At 33.0% G+C, this 15,625-nt stretch overlaps 1 protein-coding gene and 1 long non-coding RNA gene across 20 annotated transcripts in view; one reads left to right on the top strand and one right to left on the bottom strand.

The window, feature by feature from the left end:
* The window catches only part of adam12b (ADAM metallopeptidase domain 12b), a 159,355-nt gene extending 151,418 nt beyond the window's left edge, over positions 1 to 7,937 (top strand). For 13 of the 17 annotated variants that reach the window (XM_073928652.1, XM_073928654.1, XM_068214609.2 and 10 more), the window contains 2 exons: positions 4,946 to 5,100; positions 5,183 to 7,785. In XM_073928652.1, coding sequence (XP_073784753.1) covers positions 4,946 to 5,100; positions 5,183 to 5,222 — 195 coding nt within the window. In that variant the 3' untranslated portion in view covers positions 5,223 to 7,785. Of the gene's footprint in view, positions 1 to 4,945; positions 5,101 to 5,182 lie in introns of all 17 variants that reach the window. The other 4 variants (XM_073928655.1, XM_021467445.3, XM_068214608.2 and 1 more) reach the window with 1 other exon arrangement.
* Positions 1 to 15,625, bottom strand: part of LOC141378615 (uncharacterized) — a 44,999-nt gene that overhangs the window by 21,968 nt on the left and 7,406 nt on the right. Inside the window, exons 1-2 of one of the 3 annotated variants that reach the window (XR_012393494.1) lie at positions 14,758 to 14,894; positions 11,752 to 13,196 (exon numbers count right to left, since the gene is read on the bottom strand). This is a non-coding gene — a long non-coding RNA (uncharacterized lncRNA). Of the gene's footprint in view, positions 1 to 11,407; positions 13,197 to 14,638; positions 14,895 to 15,625 lie in introns of those variants that run through there. The other 2 variants (XR_012393493.1, XR_012393495.1) reach the window with 2 other exon arrangements.

The raw sequence follows: 15,625 nt of genomic DNA on the forward strand, positions 1-15,625 counted from the left end.
ATCCTCTTATCCTTCACTTTATAAAAACAAAGACATTTTTATTTTTAAAGGAAAGCACCAGCAATATATGGCATCATACTTGAATAGAAAGTGATGTTTTTGACATAGTATAAACAAAACAATATATCTTAGCATGAGGCCAGTGTTGATACAATCATTTACTAACCTTGTGTCTGCAGTTTTATCCCATAGAACTGTCTGTCATAACAATATAAAGCTCATAAACCTGCTGAATGTCACATGCTGCGTGCAAGGAGACCAGAAAGAGACGTGATGAAACTAGCAAAATATTGTTGACACAGAGAACTACAACAATTCAATGCACTGTTAAAAACAACATTTATACATTTTTGTACTAAATATATATTATCTATAGTTATGCCTCACAGACCAGTGCAAGAATTTATAAATACAGATTGTCTATTGGATGTAATATATATACACAGCAATGGAAAATAAAAATAAAAGACCAGATCACTGGAAAATGCTTATTTTAGTCAAATTTATTTTATACTGTAAACTATTAAGGACATTCCTTCTAAGCCTAAAATAAAAAGTGATCCCACTTAATATTAAGTCAAATAATAACAGTCAAATTAATCATTTTTTACAGTGTACTTACTGGGTAAATATGTGTTTTTACATTGCACTTAGATTCATTAAATACATGCAATTAATTACGTCTTTAATTATACTGTTGACCCTCACATCTTAAACCCACACTTAAATCTGTCCCTAACCCTACACGTATAAGTACATTTATTTTTTTGAAGTGCATAGTAGTTGAGGCTACTTAATATAAAGTGGGACCAAAAAGGTTATCAAGAGCATTCTATTATTTAAATAAGAAAAGTTTTCAGGCATGTTTATATATATATATATATTTTTTTTCGATAACGTTATACAAATGATTCAGTTAGGAACTTAATACTGGGTGGATTTACCCTGATTTTCAATCACAACATATAAAACATTTGTTATTTTGACTAATTGGAATGACAATATCTTACTTGAAATTTGGAATAAATGTTATGACAAATCGTAAAAAAAATTTTATCAAACCCATAACTAGGGCCAGGCAGAATCTGTGACATTTTTTCCTATTTCTGCTGAGAAAAAAGTAAAAAGTTTGTGGATATGTGCGGAATGATTTTGGAAGCATCAAAACAAAAAAACTTAATACATTTTCATACATTTTCTTTTTGGGCTGGTCCCTTTATTAATCTTTGGTCGCCACAGCGGAACGAACCGCCAACTTATCCAGCATATGTTATACGCAGCTTATGCCCTTCCAGCTGCAACCCATCTCTGGGAAACATCCATACACTCTCATTCACACACATACACTACGGACAATTTAGCCTACCCAATTCACCTGTACCACATGTCTTTGGACTGTGGGGGAAACCAGAGCACCCGGAAAAAACCCACGCAAACGTGGGGAGAACATGCAAACTCCACACAGAAATGCCAACTGAGCCAGCTGAGGCTTGAACCAGTGACCTTCTTGCTGTTAGGCGACAGCACTACCTACTGTGCCACTGCGTCGCCATAATACACTTTTAACTTGTATTTAAGGTTTACAATGCAAATTCATATAGAGCCACTTATTTGGTAAACAAAGCAAGTCTCTCCTATAACATATTTACTAAATGACAGAACATATCACTCTACAAACTGTATTGTAAATAAATCATATGAACATTTTAATATTTCTATTATATCACAACAATATTAGTGAAAGTAATTAAAAACTGAATAAATATAAATTTACACAAGTAAATAAATAGACTCAATGATGGGCTAAAAATCTGCATATTTCTGCACGTGCAGATTCCGTGTGAGCCTACTCATAACTAATAAATTAAGTAAATGGGTCATTATCACTATATAGTGCCTTTGAGACATAAAAAATCTCAAACTTTTTATTTTTATTTTTATTTAACCACATAGGTAAATGTATTTTTAATTTCTGTTTCTTTTATTATTATTATTATTATTATTATTATTAATAAATACTTTAACCATGACCGGGTGGACATGTTTAGCTTCAAAACATTAAGTTTCAAACACAATGTGAGAAAAAATAGGAAGCTAAGTGTGGATAGTTACTGTGTGCACATCAGATGTTTTAACCTCTGAAGAAAGGCAAAATGAGCATGGGGATGCCAACGAGTACATCAGAGGGTGTCTTAAAGGGGCTTTACTACATCATGACAAGGTGGACAGCAATTTCAAGCACACGTGCAAAATGATTACTAATGTTATCAAAATGACTTATTTTATCAAATTACTTGTTAAAGATAATAAGATAATAATCTTTTTAATTGTATCTAATCTACCTACTTAGTCTCACTGAAGTTGGCTGAGCAGTGTGTGGGACATTGTCAATTTTTTGCACTATTCTTTCTCTGACTGGATGTGTTTTTGCAAAAACACATTTCATAACACTTATAATTCTACCTGCAAGTGTGTAAATGTTTAAACAATTATATTAAAACATCAGAATTTCATTATTTTGAATTATTTTGATAAAGAACTGATTCAATCTTGTGGTACATCAAGGCACTTTATTTTAATAATGACCCAAATACAGACAAAATTTTCAGTGTTTTCAAGTTTTTAATATGTCAATATTTTTTCCTCATAACTGTATGTCTTTAATACCATAACACATTTTGCTGTCCAGCAGTGCTATTTGAAAAGCCTTTCAGAGTTCTGTACTGTAGCTATGCAACACAAAACACTTGACTGACAGATTGCAAGCTTTCTATACTGAAATACCTCACTGCAGCCATTCATATTAAAGTCCCTTACATACCAAACCACCATGGTTTGTTTAGTGCTCTTGAGTGCCCTTTTCTAGCCGAATGAGTTCACATTTACTCGGGGAGCCATGAAACACTTACTCTGTTCTCACAAATTGGCCTCACGGCTCGACACACCACCGCGAGCTCGTGATTAAAAGCTCTTGTATTGCCATAATGACATTGCTTTCTCTAGGATGATGTTTTTACAGGAATAAATCACTTCCATACAGTGCAATGGGTAGAGCTAACTGCACGTGAGCAAAATGCCGTTTTCGGAAAGACACAGAAGTGAGTAATTCTGTTGTCTCAGCGTTTTGTTGTTCAGTTTCTCATTTGTTTTCCTCAAAACAAGGCTGTACAGCTGTGAAAAGGTGACAGCTGTGCCTATGAGCTCATCGTCCCGGTAAATTGGTAACATATGATGACCTCTTGACTTTGGTATGGGTGAATCGGGTGTTGGCGATAGTGGGAAAGAAGTGAGTTTTTTGTCTTTTGTTGCCAGCCTGGTTTTTTAGGATTATGAGTGAAATTACAACGCCATCTAGTGGAAATTTGATGCTTGCACTATTTACACAAGGTTATTTTATAGTCCTTTTGATTCACAGGCCTTTTTCGGCACAGTATTTACCCTCTGACTGCCCCTATACCAAACGGTTGACCATGTTTTTACTGTTTTAAATAGTGAGTTTTAAGTCATTTAAAGAATAACTGTTGTAAATAATGGTTTACACACACAGCATTTTTGGTTTACAAAAAACAACATAACAACAACATAATCCTGTTGCACTACTACACTTGATTTTGGTTTTATTGTAAAAAAAAAAAAAAAAAAAAAAAAAAAAAGCATGTTAAATGAGAATCTGTAATATTTTATGGAATACTTAAAAAAATAAAGATTGATATTTAAAAAAAAAAAATCAGTCTTAGACTTCATATTTTCAAATTTTTCATAGTATACATATTAAGCCCGGTACTCTTACCCTAAACTGGGGTTGATATTTTAGAAATTATGGTATGGTGAAAAAAAAGTGCATCGAGTGTGTTGACTAGCAACATTAAGATTAAGATATGCAATACAAACATTTTTTTTTTTTTTTTTTTTTTTTTTGGTGGGGTAGGTAAAGTGTTAAATAATTATAACCACAAGGTTTTAAGATCTGTACATTTCAAAATATAGCCTAAATATTTGGGATTAAATTATAGAGTTTTGTATTTCATTGTATTATTATTCATTTGGAGTGCGCAGCTTTACCAAATATTCTTCTAAATGATAATATTCCTTTTTTGAAATTACAAAATAAAATAAAAAAACAAGTGAATATTTTACTCAAAACACAAACAGTAGAGCAAAAAAATCACAGTGTGTCTGATAATGTTTTTTTTCTTCTGGAGAAAGTCTTAAATGTTTTGTTTTGGCTAGAAAAAATACATTTTTTTTTTTTTTTGAAGCCATTTTAGGGTAAAAATTATTCGCCTTTAAATGTTACTTTAAGCTGTATAGAAGTGTCTGAAAAAACATCTAGTAAAACATTATTTACTGTCATCATGGAAAATATCAAATAAATCCGTTATTAGAAATGAGTTATTAAACTATTATGTTTAAAAATGTGTTGTAAAAAATCACTATTGGCACTAATGGCACTATTAATTCAAGGAGGCTAATAATTCTGACTTCAACTGTACATATTATTAGCAAACCAAGAGAATCCATAATATCTTTAAAGTGGTCTCTTAATTCTATCCAGATCTGTAGGTTCTTAAATGAAATGTGAAAAATACCCCCAAAAAGTTATTAGGGGAAGAAGAGGAATATGAGTGTGCATTATTAGTTTACACGTTTTCAGCATTGTAATTTAGACATAAATTATTAATACATTATTCATTTAAAAATAGTAAGTAGTTAGGTCCACACACACTCCATCCACACACACTCATTCACACACATACACTACCTGCCCAATTTGTGGGGGGAAACTGGAGCACCCGGAGGTAACCCACACGAACACGGGGAGAACATTCAAACTCCACACAGAAATGCCAACTGACCTAGCCGAGGCTCGAACCAGCGACCTTCTTGCTCTGAGGTGAACGTGCTACCCACTGCGCCACTTAATTCTATTTGTTTTCATTTGTAGGATCACGACATGCCCAGTCCACCTCAGAAACCCCTTCCTGCAGATCCCTTAATCAGAAGCCACGGGATGGGGCGAAATGTAAGGATACCCGCACCTCTGGCCATCCCGATTCCAACAGTACCACGACCCCCTCCCTCCATACCACTGCCCAACAGGTCAGTCCCACTGTGATGTTGTTGACAAAAGCACACATTTATTCATGAAATTTAACTCTTTTTATTTTTTGCTACACTTTAGACCTCTGCCCAGATTACCACAGCCTTTTTATGATCACTGACATATGGACACCAGAGCACTGGGTGAACCTCACCAGCATCTGAACACACTTGTTTTGCACTATGAAACTCTGTTGGACGATGTGACCCCCCTGCAGAGAAGAGGCTGACCGGACACCTTGGTGCTGCGCCTCCTCAAAAAAAAATAAAAAAAAGAAAGGTGTTCGTCTGTCCTCGCTCAGGTACTGCACAACTATTTAAGATGTATATTTATTGTGAGGAGGAAACGATGTGCTGTGCTTGACACATTTTTTTACTGTATGATCATTGTGACTTTTATTGCAATCTTTCTGATGGTTTTTACACTTTAAAAAAAATGATGATTTGAATTTAGGTTACAGATCATGTGTTTCTTCCGTGTTTTTAGAGTGTTTTCTTGTTCTTCTAAGTTTATAGACGGCCATTCACACCAAGGATGATAACTATAAGATGATTATATTAATTATCACATCAACAGACAGTATTGTTTTTATATTTTAGGCATGCATTATTGTCGGGTTATCTTCAGTATTAAGAAGTAATTCCTATTGTGTAATAAGCGATTAGTTGACTACTTAAAAATGTGAGTAAATCTGTTGCCTTAAAATTAAGTTAATTAACTATGTACATAATTATAAAAATAAAGTCAATTTAATAGTTCCAAGTTTACCCATTTTTTTAGTAAAGTCAACTTGTTGTTTTTAAGGCAAAGGTTTTACACACTCTTTTTAAGTAAAGTAATTTATTTTTGCACAACATATTCTGAAAACATAGCTCCATATATCTTTCTGGAGATTGTGAATTATGCAGCCAGAGATACAGTACAGACCATAAGTTTGGACACACCTTCTCATTCAAAGACTTTTCTTTATTTTCATGACTATAAAAATTCTAGATTCACAATGAAGGCATCAAAACTATGAATTAACTCATGTAGAATTATATACATAACAAAAAAAGTGTGAAACAATTGAAAATCTGTCATATTCTAGGTTCTGCACAGTAGCCACCTTTTGGTTATTGCTTTGTACACTCTTGGCACCTGAAATGGTCTTCACTTCACTGGTGTTCCCTGTCAGGTTTAATAAGTGGGATTTCTTGCCTTACAAATGGGGTTGGGACCATCAGTTGTGCTGAAGTCAATACACAGCTGATAGTACTGAATAGACTGTTAGAATTTGTATTATGGCAAGAAAAAAGCAGCTAAGTAAAGAAAAACGAGTGGCCATCATTACTTTGAACGTGTCCCCAAGTGCAGTCAGTAAAATGATCAAGCGCTACAAAGAAACTGGCTCACATGCGGATCGCCCCAGGAAAGGAAGACCAAGAGTCACCTCTGCTGCGCAGGATAAGTTCATTTCTTCATTTCGTCGTTCAAATGAATGCTCAGTATGATGGTATGACACCATTTTTTTTCACGCTTATCAGCTGACCACTTATAGTACCTCCTTATGGACTTTTGGCTTTTCTGCTGTTAGTTTGTCCAGTGGCTCGCCACATATGTTGGCGGACTTGAGACGCAGAGAGGAGTTGACCGCAATTGGTGGGTGAATTGGTGCTTTTGGAAGATTTCAAAAACTGTACACAGCGCCCTCTGGTGGATTTGCGAATACAAAAACTGGCACAAAAGAAAACGCCACACCTCCTTGGACGTATTTCGTGATCTCCAGAAATGTATATAGGATTATGTAATCAGAATGAGCCTGGGTTGTTTTTACAGTGTAAGTACTCATCCGCAGGTCATCAAAGATGTGAACCTGCTCACTTTCTACAACTAATGCGAAAATTGCATTTTGGAGGAAAACATTCCAGGATTTTTCTCCATCTAATGCATGTGAATGGAATACAATGTAGCACTTTAATGGGCTAAAATTCATTTTAGGAAGCTTCAAAATAATCAAAACTTTTTTTAGTGTAAGTCTCTTTTCTTTTCAGAAAAATAATAATAAAAACATTCCTTGGTTCAACACCTTGTGCGGTCAAGAGATATTTTAGACCACCATTGCTCACTTGATGCATTTGAAGTTGTTTATTAATGTTTTTATAATGTATGCAATATAGATTTTTGTCTATTTGCCTCTATTCATTTAAATTAGATGGAAAAATACCTGACATGTTTTCCCTCCACAATCTTTCTCATCAGCTAAAAAGAGTTATATTCACTTTGAGATGCCTGGGCCTAAATAAATTAGAACATAAACATTGCTTTTACAGTACAAATGACTATTGATCCTTGAGATGAATACCTGGAAACCTTAGTACTGCTTAAGCCCGGGACAAACCAAGCAGATGTCAAAGAACTAGCAGTGATAAAAACCAACTTTATTATTGCTACCTTTGTGTGTCCTGGAATTAAAAGGGCAAGAAGTTGCAAATGCAGGTAACAAAAGTTGTATACTGTATATCTGAAATTATCTAAATAAGATTTTTTATTTTATCATATACAAACTTAAAAATAAACATTCATTTACATTTTTTTTGGGTTTTGAGATGCATTCGAACTAGAATGATTTTTGTGACCTGGCAACCCAGATTGTTATAATTTATTGCTGAAGATTAAAAAAAATAAATAAATCTTTCTCTGCATTGTCAGTTTGTAAATTACTTTTTTTTATAGCAAATAATCAAAAACTTACACAGCTGTTCAGTACTTTATAGTTTATACTCAATAACTATCATTTATAATTATAGTTTATCATCCATGGTGTGATCGAGCAGTATTTAATTTTAAAGAGAAATGCTTTAAACATGACGCAGTATGTGTGGGATACTGGAGTACATAAGTAACACCACGAAACGGAGTGCTGGAAAAGAATCAACCACTAAGTGCAAAAAACCCTTCACAATTACTTGAATAGAGCATGTTATAAAGGAGAAAGTGATGTGAAGCATTACAGTTCAGTCATATTTCAGTCGCTCATGGCCATCAGCAAACCAGTTTTATGTAGAAGTGTAAAATCATCTGTGCTTGTGAGCTTTCTGCCAATGCAAGAATCACTAAGAATCGCTACATCTTTAGTCCAAAGCATGCAGATTTCTTTAGACTATAGATATGACACCTGTTGAAGAGAGATGTGGTTAAATTTCTTTGCACTTAGATAAGAAAATAAAATCCATCTGACTAGGGATTAAGTGATATATGTATGTCTGAATATGCAATAAACCTGCATAACCAGTGACATGGCAACCATCCTGGCATAATAATTGCAAGATATTTTGGCAAGCAAAGATTCACATTATCCTTAAAAAATGTTAATTCTAGTCAGTATTTATAGTGCGAACACTTAAAGGATTGTGTTGTCCGGTTTTTTTGTAATGTTTTGAAGCATTCAGAGATCAACCAGTGACAACACGGAATTTGTATTGACACCACAGTCCTTAAAACCTCATGCATTGTCATATCAGCATTCGCACTGAGCCATCAAGATCCATTTGCTGTCATGTCTGGGTTATTATTATAACCTTGTTGTGCTGTATACACTTTCTGTGACGTATGTTCTGATACTTGAGGTTGTAGGATTTCTGTACTGTACTTCTTGTATAATTTTGATATATCTAAAGGGTGGAGTCAGTATGATTTTTTTGTAATTAATACTTTATTCAGCATGAATGATTTAACTGATCAAATTATGTTGCGTATATATATATATATATATATATATATATATATATATATATATATATATATATATATATATATATATATATTTGAAGTCAGAATTATTAGCCCCACTTTGATTTATTATTATTATTTTTAAATATTTCCCAAATAATGTTTAACAGAACAAGGAAATTTTCACAGTATGTCTGATAATATTTTTTTCTTTTGGAGAAAGTCTTATTTGTTTTATTTTGGCTAGAATAAAAGCAGTTTTGTTTTTTTTTAAAAAAGCATTTTAAGGTCAAAATTATTAACCCTTTTAAGCTACAGAACAAACCATCGTTACACAATACATTTTTCTAATTCCCCTAACCTGCCTAGTTAAACTAATTAACCTAGTTAAGCCTTTAAATGTCACTTTAAGCTGTATAGAAGTGTCTTGAAGAATATCTAGTCAAATATTATTTACTGTCATCATGCCAAAGATACAATAAATCAGTTATTAAAAAAATGAGTTATTAAAATTATTATGTTTAGAAATGTGTTGAAAAAAAATTCTCTCCGTTAAACAGAAATTGGGGAAACAAATAAACAAGGGGGCTAATAATTCTGACTGTATATATATATATATATATATATATATATATATATATATATATATATATATATATATATATATATATATATATATATAACATATAACATACATAAAACATCTATAGATTTATTGAACATTTTAATTTTTATTTAAAAAATAACACTTTGATTTAAGATTTAATATTTATGTTGGTAATTTTAACCCTTTAAATTCCAGTAAATTTTGTATAAAAAGGTTATTTAAATATATAAAGTAAATATAAAAGAAATAATAAATGATAATAAATACATTATAGTCATATTAAAGAGTAAAGAAAACACTAAATACCAAACGGCAAAACTGTAACAGATGAGGGAATAAAAAAAAATAACATTTAAAATTCACATTCTACATATAAAATGTATCACTAATATTTATCTAAACAAGATTTTCAAAATTGAATAAATAAAATAAAAATATTTACTTCAAGGGTCAATAACGGAGAGGGGTCTGGATGCAGACCTGGTGCAGTGCAATCTGAGCTGCATCCAATGCTTTTTAAAGCACTCAGCTAAACCCGTCCCCAAAACTACCCCTTACAGTGACATCACTAGCTCCATTGAGTGCTTGTGTCTGACATTGCATTACTGAGACATGCAGTCTCAGCTTGCATCATACTATTGTAATAATGGGAATCTTGCAGTTGTCAACTGTAATTGGCTAAAAAAAATAAAAGAGAGAAAAAACTTTGCTCTAGAACTTTGCTTGTTTACAGACCTTTTCATTTAATGCTGAAAAAAGGTCATGAAAATGATTCTAATCACAATTTATCTGTTTGTTAAAAAAATGTAAGTTTATTTTGTATAAAAAGTAAAACATATATATATATATATATATATATATATATATATATATATATATATATATATATATATATATATATATATATATATATATATATATATGAAAATAAATGATAATAAATGCATTATTGTCATATTACAGAGTAAAAAAAAAAAGAAATACAAAAGTGCCAAAAATGTGACTTCATTGTAATCAGTGTCAGTGAAGTTACCATATATATGGTCCCTCCTTGTCATTTTCAACTCTTTAAATTCCCATTTGTTTATATGCCAATGTTTTTGTATCTTAATGTTTAATTTATACAAAAGTTGAATTATATTATAATGATTTCTGAAGGAACGTTGAAATTGAAGACTGTAGTAATGATTCTCAAAATCACCTGCTTCCATCTAAATAAATGACAATTTCATATAAATTTAAAAAATAAACCATTATTTTAAATTTTAATATTATTCCACTATCCTTACCGTATGTTTGATCAAATAAAATCATCCATGGTCAGAATAAAAATAATTATTTTAAAACAATTTAACAGTCTTTCTGACCCCAAACACTCGCATGGACTCAACAGCCAAATATCCCTCTTTCACTAAAAGTGTTAGAAGTAAATATCACTGCTGGTGTGTGTGTGTTAGCACGACTATAGCATTTTTTACACAAGTGTTGTCCAAAACAGGCTCTGCTGGAATCACAGTCATTCATAAACCTCTGGGACTGAAATATTTCTGCTTGGTACTTCATGAGGGGGGAAATTACACTATAGTTTTTCCACATAATATTCCAGTGTTGTTGCTTAGAGAGTGTAACAAACCCAGCTGTCACAGTATTTCATTCAAGCCAAGCCTGTATGTGTTTCTTTATGAACATGTTTACCTATTGAAAGTACATGTAAGTACATTTCACCTTTTTATATGCACTTGTCTGGATGTATTAAATGCTCACTGATGTTTGTTTTTATTACATTTTTTTCCAATTGTGAATATGATTGCTCAGTTTTTGCACTGGGTGTTGAATGAATTGTGTAAAAGTTTTATATACTGCAATGTCCATTTTTATTTGTATGAATTAGAATATTAAAAGGGAAATGTGAATGCCTTCAAAATAAACTGGATTTTTGGTTATTGCAAGGAATTTAATTAAAATAATCAATGACAAAATGACTATTATGAATTCAGTTGTATTTTATTTAACTCTATGCTGTAAAACATTTGTTGCTGCCTTATGCACTACCTTACAAATGTCTTGTCGTCGATCTCAGTTGAAAGAGCAATGTGGAGAGGTAAGCATGATCGAACACCCAATAAAGGGGGAGAGCATGCTCAGAGCCCGGCGGCTAATCAGCAGGCCAATCAGAAATAATAAGCAACACCTGTTTATTCTAGTGATTGGGCCGGAGAGACACCCGTCTTAAGGAGAACGGGAGGAACAGTCGGGAGAGAGAGAGCCGAGCGACAACTTATGCAGTGGGAGCTGTCATTACCACATTAAGCAAATAAAAATGGTCACTTACCTCAACGCCGACCCTGTCTTCTTCTTCCCACACAAAGAACCTTGTTACAAGCAACAAATAATAACTTGACTTGTAGTTGATCATTTGAAAAAGTGGCAGAAAGTAGATTTTTCAGAAGAATCGTGTGTTGAACTGCATCCCAATCATCACAAATACTGCAGAAGACCTACTGGAACCTGCATGAACCCAAGATTCTCACAGAAATCAGTCAAGTTTGGTGAAGGATAAATTATGGTTTGGGGTTACATTCAGTATGGGGTCATGCGAGAGATCTGCAGAGTGGATGGCAACATCGACAGCCTGAGGTATCAAAACATTTGTGCTGCCCATTACATTACAAACCACAGGAGAGGGCAAATTTTACAGCGGGATAGCGCTCCTTCCAATACTTCAGCCTCCACATCAAAGTTCCTGAAAGTAAAGAAGGTCAAGGTGCTCCAGGATTGGTCAGCCCAGTCACCAAACATGAACATTATTGAGCATGTCTGGTGTAAGATGAAAGAGGCATTGAACATGAATCCAAAGACTCTGGGAGTCCTGCACGAATGCTTTCTTTGCCATTCCAGTCTTGAAAAATATTCATTCTTTTTCCGCTGCTCTGCGACTTTATATTCTATACTGTAAATTATTTCTGTTTAGTGGCAAGACTTTTGTCTAAGCAAAGTCGGACCTTACTGTTCTAATTAAATCAAGGCATGATCATATTTTATTTTGGTAAAATAAGCGTAATCGAAAAAGTGAAATTTGCCTTTTATATAAACCATCTCTGATACCAAATAATCAACTAGAAGTCAGATTATTATTTGTTGTGGATAGGCGACAAGACTTTTGTCAGGTAGTGTATTTCAGTCTGTTCAACTTATGTTAGATTACAACAACTTAAAATAAGTAAAAATATGATTCATATCTTTTAATACGTTAAAGAACCATAAAAAGCCACAACGTCACCATTAAGATCCTTTCTTGTCTCATGACAGAAATGTCCCATTCCATTAAATTCTTCCAGGATTATATTATCCTGCAAGTTTATGACACTAAACTTGCAATCTGCAAATCTGCTGCATCCGCTCCATGCTACATTATATATTTTTACGTGAAGCATTATCGGTTTTCTTGTTTATAGCTCTCTTTCACTGTTTATGGGTTATCATAATGTAACTTGTTTCTTCATTTGATCATCTGCACCACTGTCAAGCAGACATTTAACCAGCTCCACATAGTTATTCAGCACAGCAACCTAAAAATATTACCAAAAAAGTCTCCATTGAAGTCATCCGTCATTTCTAGTGGCTGTTTTGATGATGAAAAACATTATCAGTGTATTTCCAGTCTTGTCTCGGGTGTTTACATGAGCTTCAGGCTGCAGAAGAATGGGGGCCATGCACCGCTGTGTTTCCGATGATGGCTGATACACTCTTTAGAGACACTTAATCCATCACATCCACCTGTCAGAACACACAAACACACACTTTAAGCTGACATCAGATTTGGTTAAGTTAACATAGGTTGTTCATGGTGGTGCATTTAAAAACTCAAAAGATTTTGGTGAAGTATTATTACTAGAGCTGATTGTTTAAAATAGTGTATTAAATGCAATACAATTCACATCAAATATTGTCTGATGCTGTTTTTTTCCCCAGAAAATGACAAGGTATATAAAATCTGCCAAATGACATTTTCCCCCAAGAAAATGGTCAAGATATGTTTTTTGTTTGATTGTTTGTTTGTTTGTTTGTTTATCTCGTTTTAAAAAATCAGGGTTAATCCTCTTAATAATGATTTCTGAACTCTTCTGAAGTTGGGGAAAAATTGTTACGTTTTTTTGCACAGCTGAAAACACCAGCGCTCTTTAATAAATGCTCAGCTGTGAGTGTTTTTCCAACCATTGGAGCGTTTAAAAAACGTTGAGCGCTCAGCAGCTATGCCACTGAAATTTTAAAAAAGTGAATTCTGCAAAAAAAGCCATGATGACATGTCCCTAAAACATTGATATTGTGTTGTCTTAAAATAATTGTAAAAATATTTAACAGCATGGCATTTTTATGCACATTTTAATTATTATTTTTTTAATTGATCATTTTCTAAAAGAATAATTCAGAGCTGCCTGAAATAAATTAGTATTTCTAGTTAGTAATTCCAGTTTTGCTTATTGCATCAACCCTTGTAGGTTTGTAACTGATTTTTATAATGCCATCTAATGCTTTACTGGCTACAAAAGATAATTTGAGGTAAAAAACTAGAAACATTATCTTTTTGGTAGATTATTTATTTATTTATTTATTTATTTATTTATTTACACTGTAACTGAAGTGATATGGAAATGTAATGTGAAATAAACAGCCTGAATTTGAGCTGTGAATTTCCCTGGCATTCAACAGCCCCTTATAATAATACCTTTTTGAAAAGGGTTGAAACCCAAACCAAACTATATTAATATGAAGTAATCTGAGTCAGTACAGCATGTATGAACTATTGTTATTCAGGTTATATGAGTAAACTGTAGACCACTGGTTTATTTTTGATAAAGGTCATGGATATCATGTAACAATGCTTCAGGAATAACTAACCACAGAACATTGTTGTTTTATTAGTTAAAAAGAATATCTATACTTTTTACACATTGCTCCTGGAAAACGCTGAAACTACTTTTTATTTATTTTTGTTTTAACAAAAATAAATGGTGTAAAATGCATCACCTTTTTTTTTTTTTTTACTTTTGATGTGTTTTTTAGGCCCACTGTTCTAAAATGTCTGCAGACTGTAAGCAGGCAGTTCATTATTTTTGAAGACTCGGGTTAGAAAATGTAAAAAAGTTTTGAGAATTTTAGAGTATTTAGAATTTAGTTGACAACACGCTATATCCACATAACACAAAACAAATGTCTACCTGGCTTCATCGTAGTCTCAGTCTGTTATGAATATTTCCCCATGTGATGCTGATGGTGGGTTTGTAGATTGTTTTATTGTGTATTTAATGAGTCTGCTGTGTGCTCGTGCACATCTTACTCCGCGAGTTTCAAGGTTATCATGGTGACGTCACTGGAGCAGAAGTGCGCGCACTCTTTGGACCATGTGTGTTTCATCCTTTTCGTAGAACCAATAACGTTCTGCTTGTGTCTGTGCAGTGTACGGTTATCCTTACTGAACCCTGTTCGTGTGTTTTGACCTAGTAGCCACTTGCATCAGCCGTGGCTCTATTGTGATGGGATTAAATGACCACATGACCGCACAAAATCTGCCGCTGCGCGTCCGAGTGGGTGGTCAGTGATGAGAAACTGAATCGGTTCCTTTGAACTATAAAATGTAAAGAACCGGTCAAAATGAATCACATAGCCTACTTTTTTTTTATCACGTATAGGGACATTAGGCTTACATACTTAAAAGTATTAAGCATGTTTTATTTTTCACTAATTTAATATTTTAGAGATTATAGTTGAACAATAGACCTACACAACATGATTATGATTTTAGAAATACAGGGTGATAGATAGATAGATAGATAGATAGATAGATAGATAGATAGATAGATAGATAGATAGATAGATAGATAGATAGATAGATAGATAGATGAAAAACAAAACACATCTGATTTATTTTGAGTTTACTAGGGATTTGTACTATTAATATTAGTTGTTCTATTAATATTGTTTGTTATACTCTATTAAGGTAAGGTGTAATAAAATCTTCCAAATTTTATGTTTCCTTAATTTTTATTGTTATTTTAGTGTGTGTGTGCAAAATATAACATGAAGTTTATAATTGAAACCCACTTGCATTTACATTTGAAAACTAACTGTATTAATACCTTAGTATATTATACTCTATGTAAACTCCGATACATATGCTGATAAGCTTTCACATCACACTTCTAGCT

The sequence above is a fragment of the Danio rerio genome, chromosome 17, assembly GCF_049306965.1.
Source record: "Danio rerio strain Tuebingen ecotype United States chromosome 17, GRCz12tu, whole genome shotgun sequence".
Classification (NCBI taxonomy): Eukaryota; Metazoa; Chordata; class Actinopteri; order Cypriniformes; family Danionidae; genus Danio; species Danio rerio.